Source organism: Pituophis catenifer, unplaced genomic scaffold (assembly GCF_029215685.1).
Source record: "Pituophis catenifer annectens isolate HBS135680 unplaced genomic scaffold, rPitCat1.0.hap2 SCAF_13, whole genome shotgun sequence".
Classification (NCBI taxonomy): Eukaryota; Metazoa; Chordata; class Lepidosauria; order Squamata; family Colubridae; genus Pituophis; species Pituophis catenifer.
In genome coordinates, this window is record NW_027256893.1 from 729,056 (window position 1) to 749,456 (window position 20,401).

Consider the following 20,401-nt stretch of genomic DNA (forward strand, 5'->3'; position numbering starts at 1 on the left):
CCTCCCCAAAAGTTCTCACGGCTGTTATCTGTAAAGTTCACAATTTTCCAAAACAAAGAGCAAGTTGCAATGTTCCTTTTTGCTCCTGAAGGTGTCTCTCTGCAATCCACAATTTCTGGTTATCTAACAAGTATCCATTTTGTTTCAATCTACATTAACTATCTTAACTCGCTTCTCTTTTTCTTTTTAGCTTTAAAAATACCAAATCAGTTTTATAGTCCAGCCCGAATTTAAACAGCTTTTTTTTTTAATTTTAAAAAGTTTTTTATTTTAAACACATTAAAAATCAAACATATACATACAACAAAAAGTAACACAAAAAAGAAAAATATCACTTTTCTTTCAGCTATACACAGCGGTCTACTCTTTCTATACATCAATATTTACAAATATTTAAGTATATACTTATTTGACGTTCATTTTCTACTTTATATCATTTCTTCTTTACTAACAAAAGATCATACACATTTTCCCCCTCCTTTCTTCATTCATTTAACTTATTTTCTTATGTTTCAACCATTCATACCATCTACTCCAAATCTTATAATACTTTGATTCTTCTTTCCCCTTTAGTTAATTTATCTAATTCTGCACATTCTAGATTTTTTTTAATTAAATCCTCTTCCTTTGGTAGTGTTTCCTTTTTCCAATACTGTGCGCACACAATACGTGCTGCAATCAATATATGCAGTATGTATTTCTTTAGTATAGTTGTCTATTGAGATTCCTAACAGAAATTATTCCGGTTTTCCCTCTATAGGGTTCTGAATTATTTCTACTATCCAAGTTTCGATTTTCTTCCAGAATTTTTGTGTCATCATACAGGTCCACCATTGATGATAGTATGTTCCGTAGCCAGTCTTGCACTTCCAACATTTCGGGGAGTTGGTAGGGAACATTTTTGCAATTCTGGCCGGTGGGAGGTGCCATCTATAAAACATTTTCATCTGGTTTTCCTTGTATGCCATCGCAATTGTTAGTTTCATGTTCGTTTTCCACATCCTCTCCCACTTCTCTGTTTCTATCACATGGTTAAAGTTTTGTGCCTATTTGATCATCGTGTCGTTCACCATTTCCTCTTCCATTTTATATCAAATTAGAAATTAGAAGTCTACTTATTAGTTTTCGATCATTCCCTAGTATGATTTTATCTAATTCTGTTTCTTCTAGTCGAATTTGATATTTTTTTATATCCTCTGTGTACTTTGAATTTATCTGCAGATATGTCCACCATTGCACTTCTCTTCCTAAGTCCAGTTCCAATTCGTTTCTAGTTTTTAATATTCCCCTCTTAGTTATTATGTCTCTATACCTAATTAATTTTGTCCAGTCTACTAAATTTGGATGTTAAAATTTCCTCTGGGGAAATCCAAGACGGGATTTGTATATAATGCTGTTTTTTAATTTTATTCCAAATTATTAGTAAAGCATTCCTAATTGTGTGCCTTCTAAAGTATCCATAAATATTTTGTTTTCCTCCCCACAAATATGAGTGCCACCCTATAGTTAGATCATGTCCTTCTAATGTTAGCAGCCTTTTATTTTCCAATTCCATCCATTCCTTTATCCAAACTAATCCTGCTGCTTGATAGTAGGTCTCCCAATCTGGGAGGGCGGCTCCTCCTCTCTCTCTGGTATCTTTTAACCTAATTCTAGGCTTCTTTCCTTGCCAAATAAATTTTGTAGTTAATCTATTTAATAAGTCAAAAAAAAAATTCCCCATTTTTATCGGAATAGTCTGGAAAAGGAATAACATTTTGGGCAAGATATTCATTTTTATTACTGCCACTCTTCCCATCCATGAAATCTGCAACTTTGTCCAGTTTTTCAAATCTTTTCACTTCTTTTTTCCTTTTTTCTTTTGCTTATACAAGACTTTTATTACAGGGCTTATTGTCCATTCTCTTTTGTTTTTCTTAAAATTCAAAAAAGAAAGGAAAAAAAGGATCTATTTATTTCTTTCCAATCCTTTAATCAATCTGGGGGTGATTTCTCTAGTTTTTAAATTTTTCCAAATTATTTTCCAAATAGTTTTATTCAAAAGTTAATTTTCTATTTGGGATTTTGTCCCTTTTAAATTATGCTTCAACATCCTCTTTTCTTCCCCCCATGCTCATTAGCTGCCATTTTTTCGCTAGGGGTCTTCAGGTTTAAAGATTTTTTTCTTATTGTTGTTTCACCTGTGAGTTGGCTGTCACTCACCCAGCTTCAAAAAACTCCATTCCATTCACCGCTCCTGCTCAATGCTTAGTCTGGTTGCCCCAGCTTCGTGACAACCGCAATGGCTGCCACCCCCCGCCGCCGAGTCGTAGAGAGTTTCCTCTGACTTTCGAGGAACTTGCCTGTTCTTCTTGGTCTTCTGAGGTACCTCTCCTTTATCCCCGTCCCTACAGGATGGTTTCGGTCTGAAGACCCCTTGGCGGCAGTTTGTCAGTCTGGGTTTTTGCGAGGCTGATCAGAGCCCACTAATTCCCTGACTGTCTCACTGCGACGCTTCCAGTCGAATCCTCGGATGCCGTCCTTCACAGGAAGGGTGGGGGATGCGCAATTTGAGGGCGAGGCAAGGCCAGTAGAGCCTGTGGAGCCTCCTTCCGCCTCGCTTGGTCTCACTAGGAAGGGCTCCAGGTGTAGCTGCCGGGTGTGTGTGTGTGCTGACCGCTTGCCCTCTTTTCCGGCAGCAGTGAGAATGGATCACATCCAGTTTGGAGATTGCCACATTGGGAAACTGTATCAGGCTGCATTCACAATAACAAATCACAGCAAGTTGGACGTGATGAGATTTGAATGGCCTGCTGTGGGCCCTTGCCAGTTCTCCCCACAGGTAGGCTGGTACCCCTCCAGTGATTCCTAACTTTGGCAGGCCTTGGACTTCCCATGTTAGGTCTTCAGAGGGGTCTGTGGCATCATGGGGGGCCTATTTGGGGAGGGAGTTGCCTCTGAAGGGAGGGGAAGCCACACCCTGTTCCCCCTCCCCCACATACACACAATAGTTAAAACATGGAGCAGAACATTTTGGTCCCATCCACTGGGAGGGAGGCACAAATGAGATTCTGGGGTTCCATACACCCATTCCCTGATTTAACAGGATTTTTGTCATGTCACTCAGCAGTTAATTGACTTTTCCAGAGAGATTGTTTGTTTTTCAAGTACAGCTTGGTAGCTCTTCCTAGATAAGGAAGCCTTTCAGAAGTGCGAAGGCAGATTGTTTCAGATTGTTGCCAAGAAAAATAGGTGGAGGTATCTGTGAAATGGCCCGGAGCCCATGAATGCTGATAAATGTTTCCTTGATTCTCAGAATTTTGTCTGTCTCAAATGTTTGAATACACTTCTCTTCAGGTTGGCCATCTCCATGCAAGATGCACTAAAAACATCACTCTGGCTTTGAAGCCCAGCCTGCCCATCACCCTCAGGGAGCAGCTTCTCAGGTGCAAGGTGTCCAGAATTGCCTTCCAGTGCTCTGCTGACCAGGTCCCGGACTGGGATGATCGCTTGCATACTGTCAAATGGGTGGATGTGTCAAAAGGCATCACAAGTATACGTCCAGCAAAAAAGAAGGTAAGAAACCAGAATCTAAGAGTTGTGCCAACCGCCCTTCTTATATGGCCATCACTGGGAAGGCATTGGGTATCCACTGTCTTCAGTGCCATCTTCAGCACATTCAGCACCTCTGATTTCATGGATGTAAAGTACTGTATCTGGGTTGCTGCTGCTGCTGCTGCTGCTGCAAAAATCCTGATGATTTCTGTGCCCCCTTACTACCATATCTAATGGCCATCCAGACATGACAGGCTAAGCATAGGTACTGTAGAATGAAAGGAAGAAAGGAGAGCCAGCCCTGCTCCACCTCCTTCTTCACTGGCGCTCCTGAGGCAATTGCATCACAGGCACAGTGGCATGTGCAGACAGCACAGCCTTTGTAGGACTTTCCTGGTGGTTGCTCTTCGTGGCCACCTCCTCTTCCCGCTTGTCTTGGAGCAGCCGCCAAACAAGAGACTTCAGCCTGCAGCTCTGATGATGGGCACCAAGCCTTCTGGACTGCTTCTGACCCTTCTGCTTTTGGGGCAGGTGATAGAGACTGATCCAGAACCTGCTCATATAACTGTGGAGGAGGGTAGCCAGGAACTGATGCTTCGAGTGAGTGCCAACGTTGACTTTGCCCAGTATAAAATGGATGCGGATGCTGTGCACTTCAGAGACACGTTGCTTTTCCAAACAAGGGTGTTCATGTGAGTAAGATGAGACCAAATAAAATATTATGATCAAGAAGACTCTGCCTGTCCTTCACCTACATCCTCTTTGCATCTGACTTTGATCCTTCAGCCCTCACTAAGCCACCTCCTTTGGATCTCCTTTCTCATATATCCCAGCTCTGAGCAAAGCCTTCATTTCCTCCCTGCTCTGTTGCCCTCTCAGGGTGGAACTGTCCAACGTGGGGAATGTGCAGCTGGAGTATTCCTGGAAAGTAGTCATGGAAGAAGGTGGGAAGGCTGTCAACTTTGCTACTGAACCTTTGTCAACAAGCCCAGAAGGTACAGCTTTCTCTGCCCCTTTTCCTCTTGCTCTTCCTTCCCTAACAATGACCTGTTGCAAGGATCTCAAGAACTTTGCTGCAGGTCTTTTGTTTTGGTTTATGCATTGTCTTCCACCATCCTTTGTGCCTTACAACAGTCTCTGAAGAGGCTATCGCAAATTTGGACTTCAGTTTCCAGAATTCTCAGCTATGACTTTGTTGTCTAGGTCAGAGGTATCAAACTCATGACATCACATGACGTATCAGGATTTTTTTCCCTTTTGCTAAACCGGGTGGGGGTGGAGCCAGCACATGACGCATCTGGTCCACGGGCTGTGAGTTTGACACTTGTGGTATGGATGTTCTGGAGCAGAATCAAAACTCTGTAGGACACTGAAACGGGGGAAACCAGCTCTGGAATATCAGTTGCAGGGGATGTAGTTTGCTGTGAGTTTAAACTAGAAAATGCTTCTTTCAGTAGATGAGTCTCTCAATATATGATTCATTTTAAAGTGAGCGGGTTTCCTCAATTTATTATCCTACAGTCTGGGAATTTCTGGAGGGAGCCTTTTTGGGAAGCAAACAGAAGGTCAGTCTGAAGAAACTAAGTACTTGCAGACATATGTGTTAATAAACTGTTCCTTTCGCCAGGGGACCCATCTAGAGCATCAACTGCTTCCATCAAGGCCCAGCCTAGCCGGCCGTTCAGCCAGCTGGGAAGCCTGCTGGAGAGTTTCTCTTCCTACGTTTTCCCAGTGGTCACCCGCCCTCCATTCTTCATGGAGCCCAGCAGTGGGAAGATCCCTCCTGGGAAATCTCAGTCCCTCCAAGTGAAATTCTCTCCCCAGGAAATAGGAGAGTTTGAGGGTCGGCTACTCTGCAGGTAAGAAACCATCTTATCCAGCCATGGTGGGCATGTTTTATAGTAAAATGGGTTAAATCTTAGCCAAGAAGGTGCAGCTTTCCCACCACAATTCTGTCCTTTTGCCCTGGCGGTTATTACTGCCATGTTGAGTCCCCTCTGAATGTATTGTGAGAGAGGACTCAAAGGGCAAAAGGTGGCATCTCACCTTGAGAAAATGGATTCCCATTATTTAAACCAAACTTTTGGAGCATTATATGGAACAGACCAAATTCTTTACCCTTTTGTTGCTGGAGTGAATATGGAGCAACCAGATTACTCAGAGCAGGTCTACAGGTTAGCATGTTTCGTGCCAACATTTTGAACGTTAGAAGTTGGTTGGGCTTCATGGCTGACAAAAATCGAATGGATTCTATGCCTTAAGGTTGCTGTGGGGATGAAAAAGTTAACTCAGAAATGTTAAAGGTTCTCCAAGGAGGTTAAAATACAGTAGAGTTAAAACCCGAATAGGAGGAATTCTTAGCCAGGTTGCTGTGGATGGCCTTACTCAACTCAGCATTTCCCAAAACTGGCTGCAATTTGGAAAAAAAAAAAAAAACACCAGTTGCATCATCACATGTTTGGCTTTGTTCCTCTTCAGAGAAACATTCCAGAACATTCTGTTACTCCATATTTTGGTGGGAAGTTCTCACTATAATGACTTTCCACAGTTCCCTTTTGATTTTATCAGTAACCTCTCCAAGCTTGATTTTTAAAACTTCAGTGTCTGTGTTATCTTTCTCATATCCATCCTTGGTTTGTGTTTTCTTTTGGTTGCAATGCATTTTGTGCGGAAATTTGGCTGGATGTTATAAAATGCTCTTCAGGAGATTGCTGTTTGTGGAAGGAAGAGATAACCCACCGAAGCTTCTTTCTGGTACTTATTTTATCTTGTAGGAAAGTTGCAACCTATTTTGGTGTCAACACTTTACTCTTGAAGGGCATAATGGTCAAGCATCCCAAGCTAGGATCACTGGTTCAGGCAATGATCCAAACTGTTTGGCATCTCAAGTCTCAGTCCCTGACATGACACAGTTACAGGTCCCCTTTTTGACACCTTCCCTCAGTGGACTCATTTTGATTTTCACAGGTGACACTAATATATATTAGGTCTTTCTGTAATTCCTTCTGCCTCTTCCTTGTTCTCTAGTAGTAATGGTTCAAATGGAGAGAACAGAAGAGCAGCCTCAGCTCCTTGTTTCCACTTCTGTGGGTGAGGTCCGGGATTACAGTCACAGTCTCCATATCCTCCGGGATTCTCAGTAACATTCCAGATGACGTTCTTGATCCCCCTCCCTAGCTAGAATTGCCCCTTCTGATATTTTCCCCCATATCACCTGATCAGTGCAGCATTAAAGAACAAGAGCTGTGAAAGCTGGTTTTCCAATCCTCTTCTTGAAAGAGGTCATTCCCAGCATCTGAGTTACTCATCCTTATGACTACTGTCATCGTTCAGCTTCTGGGAGTTGCATAGTAATTCCTCTGTATCAAGCTGTACAATCTTTAAAAATAAGAATAGCTATCCCAGTGCCTTCAACATGGACCTGCTAAATCCTCCCAAGAAACATTTGATCTTGAATGTACTAAATACAAAATTGGCCTTGGCTTCATCTGCTGTGGTTGCTTCCTCTTCAGTCTCCTTTCTCTCCATCTTTGGCTCATCTGTCCTCAGCCTCAATTTTCTGTCCTTTAAAATTGCAATCCTCTCAGAATGTTGCAGTCTGAGTTCAACAGGTAAGGTGCCAAACCATTCTGCTCCTTTGGATCTAGAAGTTTATGAAATGGAGCCTGCATCTTCCCTACTTGCCAGCCTTGCATGGTAGTCCAGACAAGAAGCACACCCAGAGAACTAACTGTAGTTTATTCTAAGATTACATTAACAAAATCTGGCAAATCTAAAAGTATACTTCTCTCTGTTACCTTTCTGATTATGTGCTGTCAAATAATTTTCTACTTCTAGCAACTACATAGAGATTTTCTCCATGACCTTTTCTTTCAATTCTCCCAGCAGTTCACTGTAACCGAGTCCTTCCACCTTACTGCTTCACGTTTTTCTTCTCTTTCCTGCCACCCTTCTCGGCATCAGAGCCTTCTTCAGAAGAAGAGAGCTGGGGTTTTGCATAATGGGTCCAAAGAAGGATAATTTGAGCCTGGACATACTTGCCTCAAGTGAGAACTCTGGGTTGATTTGGTCAACGATCCATTGATTTGTGTTCTGGGCTGTCCAGAGTCCTCTTGGGGCTCTCCCCAACACCAAACTCCAAAAGCACTAATATCTTTCTTTTTACTTCTTTAATGTCCAACTTTTGCTTCCACAGAGAGTCACAAGGAATACCCTGCCTTGTATAAATTCTAGTTTGTCAGGTTCCATAAAGTCTGGGGAAAAAAACCTCAGCACGCAAAAGCAGTAACCAAGTTTGTTTATCGGTACTAACTGACCAGCTGTACAGGACAAGTGTAGAATCTACTTCTGTCTTTATATCAAAAAATAGTCAATTTAATCATGTTATATGTTTTTTAAAATTCTATAGAATCATAAGGCTAGAAGGGATCTCAAAGGTCTTCCAGTCCAACCGTCCCACAAGGCCAAGTCTCATGCCATCCCAGTCAAATGGTTGTCCAGTCTATTTTTGAAAACCTCCAGCAATGGAGCACACATAGCCCCAGGAGGCAAGCTATTCCACTGATTACTGCCAGAAAATTTCTCCTTTCTTATAGGTTGTATGTCTCTTTGACAAGCTTATACTAATTACTTCTATTTCTTCCCTCTGGTGCTTTGGAGATTAAGTCAATCCCCTCTTCTTTGTTGACAGCCCCTCAAGTTAGGATTATGGTTAGAGTCACCTTACAGGGAAGATGAGCAGCACAAAAGATAGATAGATAGATAGATAGATAGATAGATAGATAGATAGACAGATAGATAAATAAATAGGCAGCATACATGTTTAATAAATAAATAAAAGTACTGGAAGACAATTATCATGTCCCTTCTGATCCTTCTCTTTGATAGCACTATTCTTAACAGATTAACAGAATTGGAAGGGACCTTGTAGGTCATCTATCCAACCCCCCACCCAAGCAGAACCTACACCATTTCTGACAGATGGCAGTCCAGTCTCTTCTTGAAAACTTCCAGTGACGAAGCTCCCACAACTTCTGAAGGCAACTTCTGTTCCATTGGTTGATTGTTCTCACTGTCAGAAAGTTCCTCCTTATTTCCAGATTGAATCTCTCCTTGATCAGCTTCCATCCATTATTCCTTGTCTGGCCTTCAGGTGCTTTGGAAAATAGCTTGACCTCTTCCTCTCTGTGGCAGCCCCTCAAATAATGGAATACTGCTATCATGTCTCCCCTGGTCCTTCTCTTCACTAGACTAGCCACTAACAGTTCCTGTAACTGTTCATCATAGTCCCCTAATCATCTTGGTTGCTCTTCTCTGCACACTTTCTAAGGCTTCAACATCATTGTGTGGTGTGGTGGCCAGAATTGGATGCAGTATTCCAAGGGTGGGGTCACCAGTGCAGTATAAAACAGTTCTATCCTCATGATCTTGTGCTCTGTTGATGTAATTTAGGACTGCATTGGCTGTTTTGGCAGCTGCAGCACATTGGTGGCTTGTTTATGAATTGTGGGGATTAAAATATTTGGGTCTTATATCTCACAATACTTAAGTGGTGATCCACTCAAACTCCTAGATCCCCTCACAGTTAATACTGTTGAACCAGGTACTGCCCATTCTATACCTATGCATTTGGTTTTTCCTGCCTAAGTGCAGCACCTGACTTTTCTCACCCCTGAACTGCATCTTGCTGGATATGGCTCAGTGATCAAGTCGGTAATGATCCTTCTGAATCTTGAGTCTATCTTCCAAAGCGTTCTCAATTTCCTCCCATCTTGGTGTCATCTGAAAATTTGCTGATATTAAAACTGTACCATTTTGATGTTTGAACTACAGTAGATGTCAGTTTTGCCTTTGGCTTTTCATATCATAGCAGCATCTCAAGCTGCTATGATATGTAATTGTGCATTCTCATCTCAAATGTCCGAGCTCCCCTGCCACCTTCTTTCTTCTCTTGCTAGTGACCAAGTGATTGACACTTGCTAGTGGCACAGTGATTGACTGAAAATTGAGAAAATTCAAGCTCACCAAACCTTCAAACCAGATGATTCAACTAGAAAAATATTTGAGAATTTTATTTTAAGCAGACATGACCTCTATTTATGCCTGCTGCTCTTTCATCTCTCTCTGGGCACCTGGTGATGAAGGGACAGGCGAAGAGAGTGTCAATGCAAAGCAAGTAAGCCTTGGAACCCTTGTTTTGCATTCACTCCTCATACGGTCTTGTTTCTTTCCAGTATTCCTAATCTGAAGCTTGATGAGGAGGGCCCCGTTGTTGCTGTGAAAGGGAAGAGTCTCCTGCCATATTGCCACTTTGAGCTGGAAGACTCTGATTACATCACTGCAAACAGGCGCAATTCGGACTTGCGAGGACCAGGAGGGATGAGTCTGGACCCTCAAACGAAAGTGATTGAATTCAGCTCTGTGGGAGTCCATGTCAAGAACAGCAGGTGAACTTCAAGCCAACCGAGGAACGTTTTTTGATCATTTGGAAGCTTCATCATCTTCATCCAGCAGAGCCATATTTGGCTTTGGCTAACCTGGAGAGCACCCTGAAAGTGGGGTGGTTCCCTCCTTTCAATCCTGGGGGTAGAACCTTCCCCCCTTGCCATCCACCCTTGAGAGACTCTTCCAGACTCTCCTTCCTACACTGGCCCTCCCCAGCTGGATTGTTCGTGTGTTCGTCCACACTTTTCCCTTTAAATATGAAAGAGTTTTTAGGGATTCACTCCAGTAAAATTTTAGGTGGTTATTTCAATATAGCTTATGGATCTCTCGTTGTTATTTTATAAAATAACAGTGTATTATGATAAACTGATTTAATTTCTGTCCTTAATACGTGTTTTATTATTTACTTATTTTTGATTTATATGGCTACCCTGGTTTAAGATATTTGTGGATAGATGTAGAGATAGTCCTTGACTCACTGCCACAATTGGGACCAGAATCTTGGTTATTGAGCAAAGTTAAGTGAGACATCATATGACTGCTTTGCTCAATGACTGTAATCCCAGCCCTTCTGGCACTAGAGGCTGTGTGGTAAAGTAAGGAGTGTGGGGTGCCTCAAGGGGTTGGGGGAGGCCCAGGCCCAATCCTCTCTGCTGAAACCCAGGTGGAAACCACTGACTTTCTGGGGAAGCCCGCAGGGAGATTGCAGATGGTAATTGCCTTGGTCGAGGGGCACTTGGCAACTGGTCAAAACTGCAAAGTAATTGCCAAGTGCTCTAGTAGCAATCAAGTGACTGTGGGGGGGGGGTTGTATATGTGTGCAAATTTTGCAATGGTTGTAAGTGCTTTGGAGGGTTAAATTAAGGAGTTTTATCATGTCTTCTGAGTGCTAGTTAGTGTTTCATAGTTGCACTGTATGTTGTAAATTATCCCTAATTTTTTTCTTTTGAGTCTTTAGATTTACTTAGGGTATTTTGGAGTGGTTTAGTTGCGTACTGTGGTGATACCACTTGGTTGTAACAGTCGATCGGTGGCTCTGTAAAACAAGAGATCCAGTCAAGAATGTATGAATGATAAATGAATATGGACTGATTTCAAAAGTGAAATTATTTGTGGTAGAGAGGATCAATGGTGATCCAGTTGCAAGCAAATATATGAAGGAAGAGTGGATGAGCTTAGAGGAAGAGGTTGAATGGGGTGAAGAGGGTCTCCCAAAGAGAAAGGGGAGATGCATCTGTGTCTGCTCGCTTCTAAATGGCAAACACCAGGTGCCAGCACTGCATGGCAAACTCTGCTCCATTGGTGTTTGTGTATGTATGGCTAATAGTGTGATGCGCCTAGAAAAGAGGTAAGGCTGGCATTGCAATGCCATGATGTTGCTTTCAGCCATCTGACTTATTTAAAGAATATTTCTACCTTCCCTTCTCGCCTTTAGAAGGGACCAAAGACTTGGCTTTACCATCTTGCTTGAGGTTGTGGTAGCATGGATCCTGCTAAGTGATTACATCTTTAGCAGGCTGGATTGCACTTTTTCAAATTATGGTTGTTATGTTTAAATAGTTTTTCATTTCTTTTAATGTTTGTAATGGCTTTTCTTGTATGGTTTTGATTAGTGTTTGCTTTTGTGTGTGTGCGTGTATTAACTTTGTGAGCTGCCCATAATCACATATGTAAGACAGACAGAGAGAAAGAAAAAAAGTGTTAGATAGGGGAGTGCGAATAGAAGAGGCAGAACTCCGTAGTCCGTTCAGCACTTTATTTCTAGCCGCTATCAGGAGCAAGAGAGGCAGACTGCCGGGGCTCTCTTTTTAAAGAGCCCGGCAGTCTTGCTGGCCACTGACAGCAGTTTATTTTTCCCGCTGCTAGATTAGCCAATCAGTGGCAGGCATGCAAATGGGTGCTCCGTACGTCCGTACGTAACCCTCCCCTCTTGTTAGAGCACAACTAATCACATTTATAATTAGGCAATGTAGTCACAAGGTAGGCGGGGCGCTTCAGGGCATGACCGTACCTGTGTAGTTCACTTGTTCCAGCAGCGGCGGCCTGTGCAGTCAGGACTGCTGCCGCTCCTGAATTCTCAGAAGGAACCTCCTGGAACACTCCCATGGGCGTGGAGGACTCCGCCCCGGCCCCTCCTTCGGTTCCTGGATCTCGTTGCTGGACTCCTGGTTCCTCAGATAAGTGTTTGCGGTCCTCCCTCAGGTTTGAGTCTAGGATCTCTGTGTGGTTTGGAGCTAGGGACAGTTTTTTATTGTACGGGTTTCCGCTTGTTGTTTTGTCTGTTCCTTGGGGCAGAGGCTCAGTGGCCTCCCGGGATTCTGGTCTTGTTGGATGGTGGATTTTTTGGGTTGCCTTAACCAGGTCTCCCCTAGTCTATTTTGGAGTTGGTCAATATGCCTTCTTCATACCCTGCCATCCTCAAGTTCCACCTGGTATGACTACCCTTGCTTGTACCCAAGTGGGGCAGTCTGTGTAATTATGGGCAAACACCAATTCCCCTTCTTCGAACTCCCTGAGTTGTTGGGTTCAGTTCAGGGGTATCTCCAGGTGGTAATGGGGGTGCAACCGGTCCAATGGTGACCTTAGTCTCCGGCCCATTAATAGCTCGGCCGGACTTTTATTAGTGGTTGTGCTGGGGGTGATATGTTGGGCTAAGAGGAATTTGTCGATCTTTTCCTGCCAGTTACTGGGGCCCATTCTGGTGAGTGTTTCTTTGGTAACCGGTTCTCCGAACCACCAGCCATCATCACTACCTACTCACCCGAGCCGGTCCGAACCGGGAGCATTTCGGTTTGAACCACTCCAGGCCCAGTAGAGTTGGTTTGTCGTTGTCGACGATGGTTAGGGGAGCTGTCCACTGAAGTCATTGAACTTGACTTGCACTATTGTTCTTCCTAGCACGGGGATGTTATTTCCCTGGAAATCATTTAAAGTAATGCTTTGCGGTTTGAGTTGTTTTTTCTTCATTGTCGGGATGAGGCTCTTCAATGTCTGCCATGACACAGTGGTGAAGAAGGACCCTGTGTCTAATTCCATGCTGCAAGGGGTCCCCTCTACAGGGATGGTGATGTGGTATTTATCACCGTCACATGTGTCTGAGTGGCCCACAGTTGTTTGATTTACCGTATTTTCCGGTGTATAAGACGACTGGGCGTATAAGACGACCCCCGACTTTTCCTGTTAAAATATAGGGTTTGGGCTATACTCATATAAGACTACCCCTCTTCCAACGCACACCAAATAAAAATTAAAAAACATCAACTGGCTCACCCACAATGTAAAAGCAGCTGAGCTAGACCCAAAATGGCCCCTGCAACAAGCAGGAACCTCACACAGCCACAAAAAGCCCCAAAAAACAACTTTCACACTTTACACACACAAAATTCCACATACAGCTTTGTGAGATTTTGTGTGTTTGTGTAGTTAGAGTGAAACACTACAGAAACACACTAAATCTCAGAAAGCTGCACAAATATTATTTTATTTTATTTTATTTTTATTTGTATATGAAAACTAAATTTAAAACTACCTAAACTTTAAATGGCTAGGTCTAAAAAAGAACAACTAAAAAAAACCCCAATTAACTATTTTTTTTTAAAGCTCCCAAAGGGGAAAAAAACATACCCAATAGAACAGGAGTCTCCAACCTTGGCAACTTTAAGACTTGTAGACTTCAACTCCCATAATTCCTCAGCCAGCTTTGTTTTGCTGGCTGAGGAATTATGGGAGTTGAAGTCCACAACTGATTGCAGGCAGGGAGTTGCTTGCTGATGGAATGGATTCAGGCAAGCAAAGCAAGGCAAGCGTTGCGACTAGCAGCTAAGATAAGCAAGCTAGAGGGGGAAAACTTTTTTCCTTTTACATGGCTCTGGCGATCCCAGCTGCGTTGCCTGATTAGCAGGCAACTTAGCTGGGATCGTCAGAGCTTGGATCGCCAGAGCCATTTAAGGCTCGTCAGAGCCTTTCGGGCTGGTCTGCCTGGTTACAGGAGAACGACACCCGGCGTATAAGACGACCCCCGACTTTTGAGAAGATTTTCATGTGTTAAAAAGTCGTCTTATATGCCAGAAAATACGGTATTCCTCTTGCTTCTGGGTAGGGTTCTTCCCTGCGCTTGTTTCTTTGGGGCCCCAGTCTCATGTGTCCTTGCCTCCCTGGACCAGCCTGGGGTCTGGGTTGGTATGGTATAGGCTGGGTGGCCCTGCAGGCCTTGGCTATATGACCCTTTCACTGGCACCGGTGGCATATGGCAAGCTGATCTAGCATGGAAACCCATGCACCCTGGGCAACAGGATTGTTTAAAATCATAGTCTCTTTGGCCCACCCTTCTTTCCGGGAATATTCGGTTCACTGCCTCTTCCTCGTCCATGTCTTCGTCATTCTCAGGGACCTCAGTGGCCCAGTCGGGCTCCTGTTGGGTGCGATGTACTCTTTCAGATGTTGGCAGTGGAATTATCAGACGCTTCTGTGGCTCTGGCTTCCTTGACCACATCTTTGAAGGTGGCTCCCCTCCAAATCAGCAGCTTCTTCTGTAGGGTCAGGTCCCTCATCCCCAAGATGAGTGTATTTTTCATCATCTCCTCCGGATTGCCGAATTCGCACTTGGTTGCAATTTCTTGCAATTTGGCCACAAAATCGCTGATGGTCTCACCCTCTCTTTGCCGCTGGTGGAAAAATTCATTTCAGCTCACCATTGGCATTGCTGTTGGGGCATAATGGTCCCTTAGGATATTCTGCAGCGTGGACCAGTCATCAATTCGATGTCTGCCGGTGATGCGAGGGTCTGAGCCATCTTGTAAATTTTTGGGCCACAGAAGGTGAGGAAGAGAGCTCTTTTTCTACTGTCTGGGAGGTCTTGGTAGTTGTTGGCTTCCAGGAACATTCGGAATCATCCCATATAGGTGTGCCATTCCTCCTTCTATGGGTCGTAGATAGCCGGTGCAGCAGAGGTTTGGCTGGTCATCATTTTTTTTGTTTGCCAGACAAGATCATTCCTTCCTAGAAGATGGCCACGGATGCCACGAGGTGAAGGTCAATGCCCTTTGTCCCCTTTTCTTGTCCTCTTCAAAATCCCACCTTTGTCGCCAGTGTTAGATGGAGGCGCAGATAGAAGAGGCGGGACGCCATAGTCCATTCAGCACTTTATTTCCAGCCGCTATCAGGAGCAAGAGAGAGGCAGGCTGCAGGGTCTCTCTTTTTTAAACAGTGCCGGCAGTCTTGCTGGCCACTGATAGTGTTTTATTTTTTCCACCGCTAGATTAGCCAATCAGTGGTGGGCATGCAAATGGGTGCTCCGTACGTCCATACGTAACAAAAAGGCAGAGCATGAAGTCCTGGATGAATGTGATGGAAGGAAGAAAAGTTTGCAAGGACAGAAAGGGAGGCCGAAGATAAGAGATTTTAGCCAGATTTTCTTTCCTTTTTCTTATCCAATGCCTGAAATTCCTCAGCATTTTGTTTCTTACTTCCTTTCTGTGGTGGGCATCTCATAACAAAAGGGAAGAAGAGTTTGATAGGTGTGTGTCCATGGAGCTCAGGCACCCAGTCCATTATGTTGTGCCAGTCCAGCCGAAACGGGCAGGGAGTTTCAGCCTCAACTAATGGAACTGAAACTCTCGGTGAAGCGTAGTTTTGTAACTCTTTCCTCTATGTAAAGATTTGTTTCGAATACATTAAATGCCTACTGCTTCAACTGATGAAAGGGAAACATCTGGCTAGGTGGTCCTTATGATCCCCTTCTCTTCATGGCAGGAGCTTTGCCATCCTGAACCCCACCAATGCCGCCTACTCTTTCCAGTGGAGGTGTGAGCAGCAGGACGAGAGGAAGACTCCCCCGGCCTTCATCTGTTTCACCGAGCGGGGGCTCCTCCGGCCAGAGAAGAAGATAGAGGTGCATGTGCAGAAGAGGGAGGCTCGGCTGCTCTCTGCCCTTCACCATAGCTGCTCTGAGCCCCTTCTGCCTGGGAGCAGCCGGTGGCGACTTGAAGGAAATTCCCAGCTGCTGGGCTCCTCTTCTGGTTCAGCCCATCATAGGGCTCTCTTTCCTTTCTTTCCCCCAGGGTGTTGTGGCTCTCTTTCTCCATGGGGGGTGGGGGGTAGAGCAGATACTGAATGCTGGAATATTTGCTCCCACCTTAATCTCCTTTCTAGCAGTTTGGAGGTGAGGACGGAAGGCTTCTCAGCTGATAGAAAACCTTCTGTGGTCCTTCCCACAGCAGTGAAAGACTCACCCAAGTCTTCAATATACTTTAATATTTTAAGTTTTATTTAATCTTTAAACATCCCACAGTTAAATGCTGTTTTGGAATTCTAGCATACTTTTAAAAGCTTTGGAATTAAAACACCAAATTCGGGATCCCTATTGTTCCATATTCCTGCACAGTGAGAACCACCCTGTGCCAGAACGTAGCACCTGTCTTTTCCTCTCTAGATCATATTCGAATTCATTCCCAAGCATCTGGATGTTACTGAATCCTTCTGGACCTTCACCATTTCCGAACACAACATCACAGTTCCTTTCCTCCTGGTGGGTCACACCACTGACCCGGCTGTCTCTTTTGAGAAAGTCCACCTGAACCTCCAGTCGCTTCTGATTGGTAAGAGCAGCCCTGGAGGACTTGGGTGCTTGGGGGTCCCGGGGGTCCTGCTTGCACTGCATGTGAGGCAGCTCCATCAGCTCTGCTAGAAGTAGCCTTTCTACTTCGATCCTGATATACAGGTAGTCCTTGACTTACAACAATTCATTTAGTGACCATTCAAAGTTACAATGGCACTGAAAAAAATGACATGACCATTTTTCACAGTTATGACATTTGTGGCATTTCCATGTTCATGTGATCAAAATTCAGATGCTTGGCAACTGGTTCATACTTATGACCATTGCAGTGTCCCGGGGTCATGTGATTACTTTTTGCAACCTTCTGACAAGCAAAGTCAATGGGGAAGCAGTGATTCACTTAACAACTGGGGGAAGAAATGTCATAAAATGGGGCAAAACTGACTTAACAAATGTCTCACTTTACAACAGAAATGTTGGGCTCAATTGTGGTTGCAAGTCAAGGACTACATGTAATCATTGTGATTAAAAAGCAGATCTCACGGGATAAGTAAAAATTTCAGCTGATGCAACTGACTTAAAACTTCAGCTGTTTCAAGTCTACAGAAAGAAAAACGCAATGCAGATATTAAATCAGGTCACCTGGAAGAGGAGCCTCACTTGCGCTTCCCACTCCTTCCTCCCTCCCTCCCTTCCTTTAATGGGCGATGAGTTCAGGTCTTCAGGGCAAAGATGCTCTCCTTGGGGAGGTTGCTCTCTGATGGGACCAAATGGATTCTGATACCTGCAGAAAAGTTCCATTTGGCTTTTTGTAGGACCTCCAGGATCTTAGTATTTTTTACAGCTTTGGGCCATGATACACAGTTTTTGTTTATAGGCCAATTTTCCTGTTTTTGTTTTTTTTTAAATGTCCTTTTCATTTCTCAGTTTGTCAGAGAGCTCTTTAGAGAACCATAGCAGTTTTATGTGGTTTGTGGATGCTGTCTTTGAACTCATTATATCACTCATGAAAGCTCTTGAAACTCTTTTATTTTAGCAGGCCTTCAGCCCCTCATATAAAACAATATTATTACTATGTCAAAGGCCGCTGATTGAATTATCTTACTAATTGAGATATTCTGATCAGGTACAGCATCCAGAGTCTTTCTATGACATTATTTCATAAAGAGCTAATTGTAAATTAGATACATTTAATACAAAATGGAGAAATAGGGCCATTAGGTTGGATTTGCATCTGAGCGAGTTAATCCAGAAAGTGTCTCTTCCCTACATCCCACCACCCCCACTGCCCCCCAAGCCGGGGGTACTATTCAGTAGGTTCTGACAGGTTCTGGAGAACCAGTAGCAGAAATTTTGAGTAGTTCAGAGAACCAACAAATACTACCTCTCTGGCTGGTCCCAGAATGGGGTGGGAATGGAGATTTTGCAGTATCCTTCCTCTGCCACACCCACCAAGCCACGCCCACTGAATCGGTAGTAAAAAAAATTAAATTCCACCACTGCCCCAGGCCATCTCTCTTCAGCCTCACAGGGGTCTCCTTGCCTGGATTCCAATTGGTCCCCAAACCACATTTTTTTCCACCAAGTTTAGCTAAGGCTTGAGAGAACCAGCAAGTAATTTTAAACTGTAAAGTGAGGAGGAAAAAAAAGAATGCCAGAGTGAAAGAATAATGTTCTTATTCATGGCTGAAATGAGGAGGGCCTCCACCCTCTGAGACCTCTGGAGGACTGTGATGACCATCTCTTCCCCTGGCACTGGCTGGGATCAAAGGAAGCCCACAAATGGGGGAGGGAGGGAGGTTGTCCTCTGTGGTGGGGTCTGAGGTTGTTGCGGCATTTGTGGGTTGTATTCATTTTTGTGTTATAGAATGTGGCCATGAGCCACCTAGGATTAACATATTGTATGTAAGATAGTCAGGCTACCTTACTTACAACCAGATTACATAGAAAGCATTTTTATGAAAATTGACCTGTAGATTCAAAGGAAAATGTTATAGAACAGGAGGGGGATTTCTAAATTTCTGGCAAATTGGGACTCGAGATTCATTTGGGACGCAAAGGCAAACCCGTCCCTCTTCCCAGGAATCCTCTGTAGGTGCTACCTAGAAGTGCCAGCGATGGCCAGAATGGAGCCTTCCAAATCAGAATAAACAGCCATTTCCCATGATTTAGGAATTCTGCTGGGACATCTTAAAAGCATCTTGGCCTTCTTTTGCAGCCACATTGCAATCAGTTACTAAGATCTGTTTCACAAGTTTTTGCCAAGCCATTTTATCTCGAGTGAAGGGATAAATTTAATTCCTAAATTCCATGAACTCCACACTGCAAAGGCTCTCTCTTTCCAGGACATGAAGCTCGCGAGTGCATTGATATCCACAATGATGAGAACAAAGCCTACACTTTTGCTTTCCGAGACGCTTCCCGTTTTTCAGAGGGGCGAATCAACAGCCTCACCGTGCAGCCCATGGAAGGGGTAGTGCTGCCTCATTCCAGGTAAAGGAGAGGGAATTGGGTGCCAAATGGGGTAAGCGGTACCCCAGGATGAGGCTTGATGTGGCTTTGAGATAGCTTAATAGATGTTTGTGTGGCTTATAGCAGGGATGAACAAGGGGACATGGGATAAACTGGGACTGTTGTGGAGGGCTGAACCAATGTAACTTGGTTTGATGTCCTCAAACTCCATCAGGCTGCTCCAGGTGAGCGCTGCGCAGGTGCAGAAAAGCACTTCCTCTCCTCGCTCTCCCTCAGCTGCCAGCTGACTGAAGGAACACCCGGCGACTGTGCAGAGTTGGACCCAACTCGGCTTCTTCTCCTGCCTCCTGTGGCACATTTATTTACATTGGATTTCTCATTTCTGATTGACTTCACGTGGGCTGGGCACTGTGGGAAGGAACAGCCAAACCGTCAGATGTGGCCAAGGGGGCTGTAGAGTGCCTAGTCTGGCTTGCACAATGGATGGATGGATAGGAAGAAGATGGTTTAAGAGACTGACTGTGGGGGCTCTCAAATGTATCATACTCACTGCTGTTTTTATTTCTGGTTTTGTTATTTTTTGGTCTCTCTTAACCTGATGTAGCCTCCCAGAATTGCAATTTGCAAATTGATGGCCATAAAAATTGATTAACTAAATGTACAAAAATAGAAATACAGGTAGTCCTCAGCTTACAACAGTTCATTTAGTGATTGTTCGAACTTACAACATTGAAAAAAAGTGACTTATGACCGTTTTTCACACTTATGACTGTTGCGGCATCCCCATGATCACATGATCACAATTCAGACACTTGGCAACTGACTCATATTTATGATGGCTGCAGGGTGCCAAGATGTTGTGATCCCCTTTTGCGACCTCATGACTAGCAAAGTCAAAGGGGAAGCAAGTTTCACTTAACAACTGTGTTACTAATTTAACAATTGCAATGATTCACTTAATAACTGTGACAAGAAAGGTCATAAAATGGGGCAAAATTCACTTAACAAATGTCTCACTTAGCAACAAAAATTGGGGGCTCAATTGTGGTCGTAAAGTGAGGACTACCTGTATTTCTCTTTTAAAAAATGTTTTACAGGGGTTTTTTGCTGAGGCTTTCCTATTTTGTTTTTTTAGGGTCCTTGGATGTAACTATTGTGCACATCATTAAATGAAATTCTTTCATTTCTTGAATTCTGACTTTGTACAGAGATAAACAGCCACCCTGCTATCAACAGCAGATCTGGATAAGTCCATTTTTTACTGGAAGTTGCTCAGGAACCAGAGACCAGCATTTTAAAAATTTGGCATTTACTTATTAATTTATTAATTAATTTTATTTATCTAATTCATTCGTCCAATTTATATGGCTGCTTATCTCACCCTACCTGGGTTGC

At 43.7% G+C, this 20,401-nt stretch overlaps 1 protein-coding gene across 1 annotated transcript in view; it reads left to right on the forward strand.

Annotated features, from left to right (window-relative positions):
• Window positions 1-20,401, forward strand: part of HYDIN (HYDIN axonemal central pair apparatus protein) — a 422,362-nt gene that overhangs the window by 378,566 nt on the left and 23,395 nt on the right. The window contains exons 65-73 of the mRNA XM_070952742.1: window positions 2,679-2,821; window positions 3,337-3,555; window positions 4,066-4,226; window positions 4,414-4,529; window positions 5,162-5,393; window positions 9,768-9,980; window positions 15,730-15,868; window positions 16,409-16,574; window positions 18,880-19,027. Of these exons, the coding sequence (XP_070808843.1) occupies window positions 2,679-2,821; window positions 3,337-3,555; window positions 4,066-4,226; window positions 4,414-4,529; window positions 5,162-5,393; window positions 9,768-9,980; window positions 15,730-15,868; window positions 16,409-16,574; window positions 18,880-19,027 (1,537 nt within the window). The remainder of the gene's footprint in view (window positions 1-2,678; window positions 2,822-3,336; window positions 3,556-4,065; window positions 4,227-4,413; window positions 4,530-5,161; window positions 5,394-9,767; window positions 9,981-15,729; window positions 15,869-16,408; window positions 16,575-18,879; window positions 19,028-20,401) is intronic.